Source organism: Chiloscyllium punctatum, chromosome 16 (assembly GCF_047496795.1).
Source record: "Chiloscyllium punctatum isolate Juve2018m chromosome 16, sChiPun1.3, whole genome shotgun sequence".
Classification (NCBI taxonomy): domain Eukaryota; kingdom Metazoa; phylum Chordata; class Chondrichthyes; order Orectolobiformes; family Hemiscylliidae; genus Chiloscyllium; species Chiloscyllium punctatum.
The window spans coordinates 84345-97874 of record NC_092754.1 but is presented as its reverse complement, the minus strand read 5'-3'; the positions used below and the strand labels follow the sequence as shown (position 1 = coordinate 97874).

At 42.1% G+C, this 13530-nt stretch overlaps 1 protein-coding gene across 1 annotated transcript in view; it reads left to right on the top strand.

Annotated features, from left to right (window-relative positions):
- Window positions 1-13530, top strand: part of LOC140486883 (ATP-dependent RNA helicase DDX19A-like) — an 89499-nt gene that overhangs the window by 59531 nt on the left and 16438 nt on the right. Inside the window, exons 5-9 of the mRNA XM_072585919.1 lie at window positions 2918-3010; window positions 3109-3211; window positions 4881-4995; window positions 11658-11835; window positions 12266-12503. Of these exons, the coding sequence (XP_072442020.1) occupies window positions 2918-3010; window positions 3109-3211; window positions 4881-4995; window positions 11658-11835; window positions 12266-12503 (727 nt within the window). The remainder of the gene's footprint in view (window positions 1-2917; window positions 3011-3108; window positions 3212-4880; window positions 4996-11657; window positions 11836-12265; window positions 12504-13530) is intronic.

Genomic DNA, 13530 nt, shown 5'->3' with positions numbered 1-13530 from the left:
CCCCCCTCCCCTCTCTTCCCCCCCCTCCCCTCTCTTCCCCCCCCCTCCCCTCTCTTCCCCCCCCTCCCCTCTCTTCCCCCCCCCTCCCCTCTCTTCCCCCCCCTCCCCTCTCTTCCCCCCCCTCCCCTCTCTTCCCCCCCCTCCCCTCTCTTCCCCCCCCTCCCCTCTCTTCCCCCCCCCTCCCCTCTCTTCCCCCCCCCTCCCCTCTCTTCCCCCCCCTCCCCTCTCTTCCCCCCCCTCCCCTCTCTTCCCCCCCCTCCCCTCTCTTCCCCCCCCCTCCCCTCTCTTCCCCCCCCTCCCCTCTCTTCCCCCCCCCTCCCCTCTCTTCCCCCCCCTCCCCTCTCTTCCCCCCCCTCCCCTCTCTTCCCCCCCCTCCCCTCTCTTCCCCCCCCCCCACCCCCCCACCCCCCCTCTCTTCCTCTCTCCCTCTCTCCTTTCTCTCTCTCCCCCTCCCGCCCGCCCCCCTCTCTTCCTCTCTCCTTTCTCTCTCTCGCTCTCTCTCTCGCTCTCTCTCTCTCGCTCTCGCTCTCGCTCTCTCTCTCTCTCTCGCTCTCGCTCTCGCTCTCGCTCTCTTCCCCCTTCTAAAGTTATGACTCCTTGTGATAGCCCTGGGTAACGTCTCTGGCTATTTACACTCTCTGTCTCTCATTGACGTGTACATCTCTTATCAAGTCGCTTCTCTCCCTCCTCCTATCCAGGTGAAATGCCTGTGCTCTCTCAAGCCCTCCAATCCAGGCAGCATTCTGGTAAATCTCCTCTGCATCCTATCTGAAGCATCTACATCCTTTGTATAACGAGGTACCAGAACTTGACACAATATTCCAAGTGTGGCCTAATCAGGGTTTTATAGACCTGCAGCAAAACCTCAGGGCTCTTATACTCCTGCACCCAGTTAATGAAAGCCAAAACACCATAACCCTCCTTGCCACCCAAGTTGATAGGGTTGTTAACTTTTGAGGGATCTATGTACGTGGACCCCAAGATACTACTGTTCCTCCACACTGCCAAAAATCTAATCTTTAACCCTGTCTTCAGCATTCAAATTTGACCTTCCAAAGTATGTGAGGTCATGCACTTTGGTAGCAACAATAGAAGCATGGACTATTCTGTAAATGGGTGAAAAATCAGAAGTCTGAAGTGCAGAGAGACTTGAGCGTTCTTGTCCAGGATTTTCTCAAGGTAAACTTGCAGGTTGAGTCAGTAGTTAGGCAGGCAGATGCAATAATGGCATTTATTTTGAGAGGACTTGAATATAAAAGCAGGCTTGTATGTCTGACGCTTTATAAAGCTCTGGTCAGACCACATACGGAGTATTGTGTACAGTTTTGGGCCCCATGTCTCAGGAAGGATGTACTGGGCCTAGAGCGTTCAGAGGAGTTTCATGAGAATGGTTCCAGGAATGAAAAGCTTCACCCATGAGCAACGTTTGAGGACTCAGGGTTTATGTTTAATGGAGTTTAGAAGGATGAGGGAGGATCTGATTGAAACATTAAGAATACTGAATGGCCTGGACAGAGAGGATAATGGGAAAATGTTTCCAATCGTAGGAGAGACTAGGACCCAAAGGCACAGCTTTAGAGTAAAGGGAAGACCTTTTAGAATAGAGATAAGGAGAAACTTCTTCAGCCAGAGAGTGGGGAATCTATAGAATTCATTGCCACAGAAGGCGGTGGAGGCTAGGTCATTAAGTATATAGAAAGGTTCTTGAGTATCAAGGATAACGGGGAGAAAGTGGGAGAATGAGTTTAACAAACTTGTTAGCCATGATTGAGTCTGCTCCACCATTCAATGGGCTGAATCACCTGATTTCTGCTCCTATGTCTTATGGTCTTAAAATGATGCTGTCAAATTACCAACTCAGCCACTAGGAATTTTTCGTTGTTTATGTTGTGAAGTATTTCATTACTTTGAACACCTATATTACATACAGGTTGGACATAAGCTCCAGTTTCTTAATAAAGCAATCTTTACCTTTAGGTCTTAGCGAGTTTTGAGAAGATTTGTAGCTCATGTTGAGGCTTTGGATGTAGGTTTGCTCATTGAGCTTGGAGGTTCATTTCCAGACATTTCGCTACCTTACTAGGTAACATCTTCGGTGGGCCTCACCTGAAGCAATGATGAAAATTCCTACTTTCTATTTATATGTTTGGGTTTCTTTGGGTTGGTGATGTAATTTCCTATGATGAAGTCACTTCCTGTTCCTTTCTCAGGGGATGGTAGATGGGGTCTAACTCGATGTGTTTGTTGAAAAAGTTCCGGTTGTAATGCCATCCTTCTAGGAATTCTTGTGCGTGCCTTTGTTTGGCTTGCCCTAGGATGGATGTGTTGTCTCCAGTGGTGTCATTCCTTATCCGTACGTGAGGGTACTAGTGAGAGAGGGTCATAAGGTCCATTGAAGGTGTTACCTAGTAAGGTAATGAAACGTCTGGAAATGAATCTCCAAGCTTAGCGAGCAAACCTACATCCATTACCTTTAGGCATGTAACATTTGGCGCACTATTAACCCAAGGCAGAAAGCAATTTGTATATCGTGATTGAGATTTAGTTAACTAAGTACTGAATTAATTAGCTTTATGTTTTTGTTAAAGTTATGTACCTTCAATCTGATGCCATTGAATGGATTTTCAGATATTTTTACTTGGCATAAGTAGTTGTACATGCTTGAAGTCGTATTCATTTTAAATTAGAAGTAAAACATGTGATATGAAAGTTAGCGTTGAAGGTATGCAAAAACATTTATTGGACAAATACTAATTGGAATTTGAGAAAGTGGAAATTGTTGCCTTTTTTCCATATGAAAGGAGGATAATTGGTAGGATCATCTGATCATCCATTTATCAACTAATTAATTAAAGTGAGGCAAAGTAGTGGGTTTCCTGGAATTAAATAAGCTGGAATTATTTCTCCTAATTCCTAGGAAAAAAGATCTTCTGCAAGGAGTCTATGGAATGGGATTTAACAGGCCTTCAAAGATCCAGGAGACAGCGTTACCCATGATGCTTGCAGAACCGTATGTTTGTCACACTTGATATTAGTGGCCAGATGTGCCATATACTTTTCCCAGTGTGTTTTTTCTACGTGACATTCTGTATTTGAATTTCTTTCCAGCCCTCAGAATCTGATTGCACAGTCTCAGTCAGGTACTGGTAAGACAGCTGCCTTTGTTCTGGCCATGCTCAGTCGTGTAGATCTCTCCCAAAGGCACCCACAGGTAAAGTTGTCCAATTTTGCAAAATAATCCATTTGTGAAAAACTGTGGAATTAGATTACAAGATTTAATTATTTCAAAATAACCAAGAATTTAAAACGTAATTCAGTTTTTTCTTTATAAAAAAAATCCGCTCTTATTGAGTATGTTCCATGATTTTTCCTGGGTCACTAAAGTACTTTGTGTCTATTCAATTTTCCCACCTATTAAAATTGATTTCCCTGTTACCAGTATCAAACAATTTCGCTCATCAGTTTTCTAAATTGTGTTGATGCTTTTATGGGTAAGAGCAATTTACAGTTGTTTTACTAACTGCTATGATGAACCTGGCCGAGTTGTTTCACAACTAGATATAGCTGAAGTGTTCTATCCTACATCGAGTGGAATTAAATGTTTGTCTCCAGAGAGGACTCAGTGGGGGTCCTGTCGAATTTCTACATCTGCTTTGATTAAGCCCAATCCGCTACCAATTGAGGCCCCTAAGTGGACAGTTAATGGTATCATCCTGCTGCTGATGGTATTCACCTCATGACATATGGGACAGTTGCTTTTTGGAAGCCCAAAAGGCAAACTTTGGGAACTCTGCATTGCTAGTGTTCTACTTCTGAGCTAGGAGGTCTGGGTTCAAATCCCACCTGCTCAAGGTGTCATAACATCCTTGAATGGGTTGATTGGCGAGGCTGACGCTGGACTTTTGGGTGGTTGTTGTTCAAATGTTGAATTGGAGGTGGGGATGACTGTTTTGAGATCCAAATGCTGTCCTTGCTGCTGTTGCTACTCCACACACCTGTCCTACTACCTATGACCAAGGTACCTGTGTCTTGGGCAAGTGCATTTCCACATCACCCCTCAGTGCCACTGCCAAGTAATGCATAGTCATTGACTAGAAGTGCTCAAAGAATGGGATTTCCATGCTTTGACCCCATTTAATCCTGGGGTAGACTTACTACTATCTAGTAAAGTACCTTGATTGGCAATTAATTTGGGCCTTGCAAAAAGGTGATACAGGGCTCTTAGCTCCATGGCTGGTAGGTGAGACACTCGTCACCCCCTACAAATCTTCTCAAAACCTGCTCACCTCCATTAAATTCTAGGTGAAAACGAGGACTGCAGATTCTGGAGATCAGAGTAAAGATTAGAGTGGTGCTGGAAAAGAACAGCAGGTCAGGCAGCATCCGAGGAGCAGGAAAATCAAGCTTTTGGGCAAAAGCACTTCGTCAGGATTCCTGATTTAAGGGTTTTTGCTCGAAACATTGATTTGCCTGTTCCTCGGATGCTGCCTGACCTGTGCTTTTCCAGTATTACTATAATCTTGACTCCATTAAATTCTAGCCCACTGATTGGGTTATGCGTAAACATGGCATGATTGACCTGTGAGAGTGACCAGTTTACGTTTAGCTATATATTTCCAAATGGAGATTGGTAATGGGAATTGCTCTTAGTACAAAAGAATAGCACCAGTAATGTACACTTCGGGCTGGTGGGAATACTGTCCTGTCCTATTACATAAATCAATGAAATGTGCCTCTGTTGTCATGGACCTATTAATCTTTGCATCCAGTTTGAACGCAGTGCAGGATATGCAGTTCGTAACTGAGACTTACTATTTAAATATGATTGCTGAAAAACTTTGTAATGATTCTTAATCATTAGTTGACTTTTTCTCCTCCAGTGTTTATGCCTTTCTCCAACCTATGAACTGGCTTTGCAGACTGGGCAGGTTATTGAACAAATGGGAAAGTACTGTCCTGATATCAAGCTAGCTTATGCAGTTCGAGGCAACAGACGTAAGTATAACGTGTTAGTGTATAATTTTAATCATATATACAGCCTAGATGCACTAAAGGCTAGCTGTTCCTGATGGGGCCCTGCTAAGTCCCATCCCCTTGTTTCTTCTGACACCTATCCTGCTAGCTCTCACTTGTGGCCTGGGACCCTCTGTAATTCAGAGCTTTTGGCAAGTATATTGCCAGGGGCTTCCACACCCCAGTAGTGCTGCAGAGCATTGCCAACTGCCACCCTCTGACTGGAGTGTTTCAGCAATGTAATTCCAGTGCTCATGACCTCGAATGCTGGGGAAGGCAGCAATTCATCATATCTTCAAGATCTCAGAATGATAATCTTTCTCCTTTCTTTCTTTTGCTGGATGTGAGTATAACTGGCAAGGTCAGTGTTTGTTGCATATTCCTAAATGTACTTGAAACGAGTGGCTGGGCCATCTTGGAAGATGGATAAGAATCAACCACATTGCTGTAGGTTTGGAGCTGCAGCAGACTAGCCTGGCTCAGGATGTATGATATCCTTATTTAAAGGATATTGGTGAAACATGTGGAATTTTACAGCAATGATGATAATTTAATGATTAAGCTACTGAAACTAGGCTTGTCCTTTTAGAATTGCATTTAAATTGCTGCTTTGTTGGCATTTTGAACTTGTCCTCAAAGTATTTACGGGCATCTGTAGATAACCATTCCAATGAAATAAGCTGCACATTGTGTATTTTCTAATCAGCCTGTTCAGTGATGTTATCACATCTGGATTTGGACTTTTGTATTAGAGGTCTAAGACTCTACCACTGCATTACAGTCACCTTCAATAAGCTCCACATTATTGTCGTCTTAAATATATAAGGCATGCTAGCAATCTATAAAAGAATCCAATCATCCCATTCATCTGTTTTCTCCTATTTTCCTTGTAAGTTTCTCTCTCAAGTATTCATTCAGACTGTTGTAAATTGAAAAGTATACTGGGAGCTATAATTGATTATTCTTTTTCTGTTAGACCAGATGTATATATCAAAAGTCTTTTTTAATTGGATGTATTGAAAGAGTTGAAGTTAATTCCTTTTTGTACTTATTTCATTCTTATGTCACTTGCTAAGGATGTTCAAGATTGTAATGGCTGGTACTGAAAGAGCAATTATCCACTTAAGAGATTAGTAGTGTAAATTACTAGGGAAAAATGTGATTGGTGCCTCCTGATCCAGTAATGGCTCAAACTTAAAATTCTCATCTTTGTGTTCAAATTCCTCCTAAGCTTCTCCCCATCTCCCCATCTCTGTAGCCCATTTTAGTCCTGTATGTTTGAGACTTCTTCAGCATGCTTGGGTAATATGCTTTCTTTGGTTAGTTTACAAAAGGCTGTTGCATTTTATATCTGATTTATTCTAAGTACGAGTGGAATGGTGCTGTAGCTTTTATACTTTTTGATTTGTTTTGGATGTATTACAAATATATCACTGCATACATATTTAGATTAGATTACTTAGTGTGGAAACAGGCCCTTCAGCCCAACAAGCCCACACCGACCTGCTGAAGCGCAACCCACCCATACCCCTACATTTACCCCTTCCCTAACACTACGGGTAATTTAGCACGGCCAATTCACCTGACCTGCACATCTTTGGAATGTGGGAGGAAACCGGAGCACCCGGAGGAAACCCACACAGACACTGGGAGAACGTGCAAACTCCACACAGTCAGTCGCCTGAGGCGGGAATTGAACCCGGGTCTCTGGCGCTGTGAGGCAGCAGTGCTAACCACTGTGCCACCATGACCCCCAATGCACAATAGTCATTTTTAGATGTACAGAGAAACCTTGATTGTTCGAATACCAATTATCCGAAAATCAGATTATCCGAAGGAGATCTTGAGGTCCCAACAGGAACATTGCATCAAAAGACACTGATTGTGTCTTTTGTTTACAGTGATTAAAAGTGCTGCCGAGAACAGTCCTGGACTGATGGAAGCGCAGGCACCATCTCTAAATGACTGACCTCTTACCCCTTCTCTCACTTCCCACAATTTCCCTGGAGTTCTACAGAGGCGTGTACCCTAAACCCTGCTTCCCCAGATAATCTCACTAACATTGTCCTGTACAAGGCAAAGGTGGAACCCATCAATAAGTTGCAGTGCAAAGTTTGTGTGTGTGCGCGCGCGCATGCGAGCTATTTGGAGACCCTCCCCCAAAATAAAAGCAGTGGTCTTGTTGGTGTCCATTCTGGCTGACCGGGGGCGGAAGCTGGCTGCGCCGGAGTTGGGGGTGGTGGGGTGGGCGGACGGGGTTTGGGAGTCAGGTGAGGGTGGGCACGGAGTTGGGGCCGGGTGAGGACACTCTCACGCTGTGCTGCTGCTCGTCTCCTGAACAGGGAGCAAACTTAATAGCAAACTCCAAGTCCCAGAGGAAAGGCATTGAATGAAATAGTGCCCATCCATTTAGTTCACATAATCGAGGTACCTCTGTATTTTAATCAACCAGTTCAGAGATGTCACAGCACACCCTTGGAACATTTGGGACTTGAACAGACAAAGAAAAGTGTGAGCTTGAGCTGATTCTGACAACATGATGATTTGAAATTTTCTTGACGAAACACGTAATCTCTAAGTGACCTGAACATGTATTTATTCAAAGGAATATAGAAGACTTGAAGCTGAAGGCAAGGTTGCCAATGATAGGAGGTGAAGCAAAAGGAGTATTCTGGAGATATCTTGAAACCTAGTAGGACTAAAATGGGTTGCTTGGCTGTGAGGAGACTTAGCCATGGAGGGATTCAAACACCAGGCAAGAAGCTTAAGTTTGAGGCATTGCTGGACCAGGAGGCACCAATCACTTTTTTCTCCTGCACTTTATATCTTATCAAATGTGTTCTGCTAAGGCAGTTATCTAGCTATCATTTCCTTTAGCATTTTTAGCACTGAACAGAAGAATGATCGGAAAAGAAAATGGAGCTGTTTGCCAAAAAAAAGTGCCTGGGGGTCGTATTCCGTGGACCATCAACGAACCAGTAGAAAAAAGCGAGGAGAAAGACGTGCAGGATAATTTCAGACGTATAGGAGCAACAGAATAGAGATTTTGTTGGGGGGGGGGCTCAAGTAACTTGAAAATAGCAAAATCATGCAATGCTGGAAATTTGAAGCAAAGCAGCGTGAGCTGGAAAAGATTGACAATCTGTGAAGAGAGAAAGAGTTAATGCTTTGAGATCAATATGACCCGAGTCATGTTCAGTTCTAGGCTTTAACTTTATTTCCCTTTCCGCAGGTGCAAGTCCTGCTAAGTTTCTCTGCATTCTGTTTTTAGGACATAGGGACAAGAGTAGGCAATTCAACCCTTTGAGCCTGCCCTACCATTCAGTACATTCCTGGCTGATCGAATGTTTCAATGTCTTTTGTCCACCTCAGCCCATAACTCTGATAAATTTCTGATTATCTGTGGCATACAATCTCCACCTTAAAACCGACTCAGACTGAACTTCCACATCTTTCTCCTGGGAGAACAGAATTCCAAAGGTTCACATCCTTCAAAGGATTTCTCCTCATCTTGGTACTAAGTGACATCCCTTTTTTAAGTTATGCCGTAGTTCTTAACTGCCCAATGAGGAAAAACATTTTATGTATTTTGTCTATCCCTCTATGTATTTTGTAAGTTTCAGTCAGATCATTTTCCAATCTTTGAAGTTTGAGAATGCAAGCCCAGTTTGCCCTAAAAATGTGTTGCATTTCAGTCCTTATGAATGATAGATTGGGAAAAGGGGTGGTGCGATGAGACTTGGGTGTCCTTGTATACTAGTTGCTGAAGGTCAGCATGCTGGTGCAGCAGGTAAATGGACTTCATAATGAGAGGATTGGAGTACAGGAGCAGGGATGTCTTGCTACAATTGTACAAGGCCTTGGTGAAAGTGGCGATTACAGGTCTGTTAGTTTGTTCCCTGCAGAGGAAATGGGGGAATCTGTGATAAATGATGTGATAATTGAACATTTATAATAGAATAGAAAAAAGTGTCAGTATTGACTTATGAAGGGAAATTATTTGGGAAGCTTATTGAGTGTTTGAGGCTGTTATTTGAAGCACAACCAAATGAGAAAATGTGAATGTGTGTCTTTGGATCTTTGGAAGATGCTTGATGAGGCTGTATTCAGAAGGATAGTAAATAAAATGAGAGTATGTGAGGTGTGTGGGAATGTGCTCGTATGTTTTGAAAATTAGTTAGTAAACAGAAAGCAGAGAATAGGAATAAATGGATTATCCTCTGAGTTGTAGGCTGTTCCTAATGTCAGTGCTGACTTCACAGTTGTTCTCAATCTATAGAAATGTTTTGGATGTGAAGACCAATTATAATATTTCCAGATTTGCTGATGACACCAAATTGGGTAAGTTGTAAGAATGCTGAAAAGAGGACTTGAATAGGACGAAAACAGGTGCAGCAAGTAATTAAAAAGGCAGATGGTCTATTGGCATTCATTGCAATGAGGATTTGAGGCCAGCTGCAAAGATATCTTGTTGCATGTGTATAGAGCTTTGGTCTGACCGCAGCTCGAGTACTGTGTACAGTTTTAGTCTCCTTATCTATGGAAGATGTAGACTTCTAAAAAGCTAGTATCCAAGTTCAGTAGATACTGGGAAGGCAAAAGAACTGTTGACCTTTACTTAAAAAGGGAATGGAATATAAAAGAAAGGAAGTCATACTAAAATTATACAAGTTACTAACTAGTTAGACCCCACACACAGCATGGTGAACAGTTTTGGTTGCCTTCTCTAGGCATTGGAGACAATCCAAAGAAGATTAACTAGGTTGATTCCAGCTATTGAGTTTCTTAGGAGAGGTTGTGTTGTTCACATTTGTACTAATCGGAGTTTAAAAGAATGAGAGGAGTACTTACTGAAATAAACAAGATTCTTCGAGGACTTGACAATGTAGATGCTGAGGTTCTTGCCCCTGTTAGAAGAATTTGGTCAGGGGTTGCTCATTTAAGACGATGGTAAGGAATTTCATGGAATCCCAACAGTGTGGAAGCAGGCTACCTAGCCCAACGAGCATCCCAACCACATCTACCCCGTCCCTGCATTTCCCAAGGCTAAGTCACCTAGTCAACACATCCCTGGCTATTATGGGCAATTTAGCACAACCAATCCACCTAACTTGCACTTTTAGATTGAGGGAAAAACTGGAGCACCCAGAGGAAATCCACATATACGTGAGCAGATGGTCAGGGGGGTGGGGGGAGGAAGTGTGGTGAGGGGAGATGGTCTGCCGAGGGTGGAATCGGATTGGCGCTGAGACAGCAGTGCAAGCCACCGTGTCACCCATAAATTTCTTTCAGGATAGTAAGTCTGTGCAGTTCTTCACTGAGAGCTATTGAAGCTAGATCATTAAGTATATTCAAAGCTGAAAAAGAGAATTTTACCAGCAATAGAATTATGGGTTATGGAGATAAGGCAGGGAAGTGGAATTGAGGATTATCAAATCAGCTATAATTTTGATCGAGCAGACTCTGGGCTGAATTGCCTACTACTTCTCCTGCATCTATGGTCTTGTGGCAGAATTGTCTTAAAAGGGCACATTGAAGAAACTGGATCTGTATTCCTTTGAACTTTTGAAAAATGAGGGGTGATCTCATTGAAACTTTAAAAATTCTTACAGGGTATGGCAAGGTGGATAGAGCTGAGATGTTTCCCCTTACTGGTGACTCTGGAATGGCTGGACATAATCTGAGGACAAGGGATAGGCTTTTGAAGGCTCAGCTGACGAGGAATTTCTCTACTGAGAATGGTGACTCTTTGGCATTTTGTCTCCCTCATTGAGCAGGTTCAAGATAGGAACTAACAAGGTTATAGAGACTAACAATCTCAAAGTATATAAAGCATAGATAGTGTGGGGAAAATGGCTTATAGGAGATGATCAATTATAAAATAATGGAGTAGGTGTGAGAAGCTGAATGGTCTACTCATGTTCATGAGGCTGTTTGTCGAGGAGATGGTGTGAATAAAAGGGCATAGATTGACATAGAAAGTATGACAAGCCATGAGATGGGTTGGAGCATAAGATGGGAGGCATCTGAGGATAAGGACCAGGAGGTGTATTTTTGTTAATCTTTGACAAAGTGCTGGAGCACTGAGGCTGGTCTTTTGCCTAGTGGTGTCTGTACCAACCAGTCGCTTAACTCTTTTTTTCAGGATTGCCTGTTATGATATCCATTTTCACTTGCCTTCTCCAGAATGAAAATCCGTTTCCTGAGCATGTTTTTCCAGGTCAAATTTGCACTGCCATCCTGGGGTTGAAAGTTCAGACCTTGGTATCCTTCTGTAGTCTGAACTATGCAAGATTTAGCCCCACACCAATTTGGTTTTCTTAGTAATAGCCATTCCGAACAAACAATTGCAAACAACAAGAGCAATGTTGCCTTCTCAAGGAGTAACAAGGAGTGAGCAATAAGTAGGGCATTGTCAATGATGCCTATATCTGTGATATTAACTGAAACATTTTTGTAGTCCTTGGAGTTTGACTGATATGGATTTTAAAAATTAACATAATCACCTCTTTTTGTTTAAATGTATTTTTCCTTCAGAAGTTCTATTACTTTCCAAATTATTGATGAGTAGTTCATGAATGGAGTACACTTTTATTAATTTGATTATTTTAGATTGTGTAACATAATATATTTTGTGCTTTCAGTTGAGAAGGGTCAGAAGATTTCAGAACAAATTGTTATTGGCACACCCGGGACAGTAATGGATTGGTGCACAAAACTGAGATTCATAGATACCAAGAAAATTAAAGTTTTTGTCCTAGATGAGGCTGATGTCATGATTGCAACTCAAGGCCACCAAGACCAGAGCATTCGAATTCAGAGGTGGGATCACCAATCTATGGGACTAAAACCTTCTTTGTGTAATTTTAGCTGGAAAACTAGTGTTATTTATATAATTCAGTAACTTGCAATTATTTCCACTTTTTACTGCTGCAGTAACCTAGTTTGCTGGCATATTTGAGTACCTACTCATTGCATAACTTTATGAATTTCCATAACGACCTTCGTTACAACCTTAAGTTAGTGATTTAATTATGCTACTCTTGTAGAATTGTACTCAATATAAATTGGGTTAAGGTTGTCCAATATATCTTTGTTTGTGTATCGTATTCTATTGACATTTAAATTTCCTCTGTTACTACTGGGTTTGAACTCTGCTAACGGTGGTGTACGTTCTGAGGATAATCTTGCAAATTTATCAGTAATTAAAATTGTCCGATTTGGTAATAATTTCTTGCCTTCTAATTTTCAGGATGTTGCCTAAAGACTGTCAGATGCTGCTATTCTCAGCTACATTTGAAGAGTCTGTGTGGAAATTTGCCCAAAAGGTTGTTCCAGAACCTAATATTATCAAGTTGAGGCGGGAGGAAGAAACTTTGGATACAATTAAACAATATTATGTCCTTTGTGACAACAAAGAAGAGAAATACCATGCTCTGTGCAATATTTATGGAGCAATTACCATAGCCCAGGCCATGATCTTCTGTCATGTGAGTAATCTTTATACTACTCATCAAAGTTGCTTACCAGTCCTCCATTTTCTCTTCGTAGAACAGCTGAATTTCTAAACCTAACGTACATATTCTAATCACAAGTGTCCACTTAGTATTATGACATGGCGGTGAACCCTTCTGCTAATTAAGCCAGCCACCCAGAAAAGTAATCCGTTAAAGTGAGAGATAAAGAACTCCCAACTTCCACTATTTATAGAAAAAAATAGCAATTTATTCTTTAACTCTAAAAGTGAACACGAGGCAACAACTATTTACAACTCTAACCCTCGCCCTTGTTATCTATCTCCAACTCTAACAATATACTGATCCAGTAACAGTCCCTATTAAAATTGCATCAACTTCATTTCAATATTAGTCTGGTGTCGTCCTTCCTCTGGCTATAGGTCTACCTGGGTCGTCTTTGGTCTTTTGGTGCAAAGATGTTTCATATGAAAAAGTTACCTTTAATAGAGAATGTTTTGCTGGCAGTTACTCTGGCGAAGGCAGTTGGTCGTGCTGTGACTAACTCTCAAAATGCTGGCTTCTTTATACCCCAAACATCAAATTGTCTCAGGTTTGATGTTGTCAAAACAGTAAGTTCAAAGTCGGTTGGGTTTTAGTATCCTGGGGCATAATTTAAACTGATTAAATTTGAATGGTTGTCAACATAGGAACCAAAGGTCACAGCCAAATGTTACATATTTTCAATTTTCCAGTACGCTCTGAGCCTGCTAGTCAGTCACATTACTGGTGCCTGCAAGTGCTCAGTGCAAAACAGCTTTCGCTCTCTCTCAAAGGGACAGTACACTCCTTCAACTTATTACCTTATGGGACATGTACCACTGCCTGGGCCCGATTTATTGCGCATCTCTAGTTGTCCCTTGAAGATGACGGTGAGATGCCTCCTTGAACTGTTGAAGTTCATATATTGTAGGTTGACCCACAGTGCTGTCAAGGGTGGGTGTTCTAAGACTTCAACCCAATTAAAGTGAAGGAACAGTGATGTGTTTCCAAGTCAGCATGG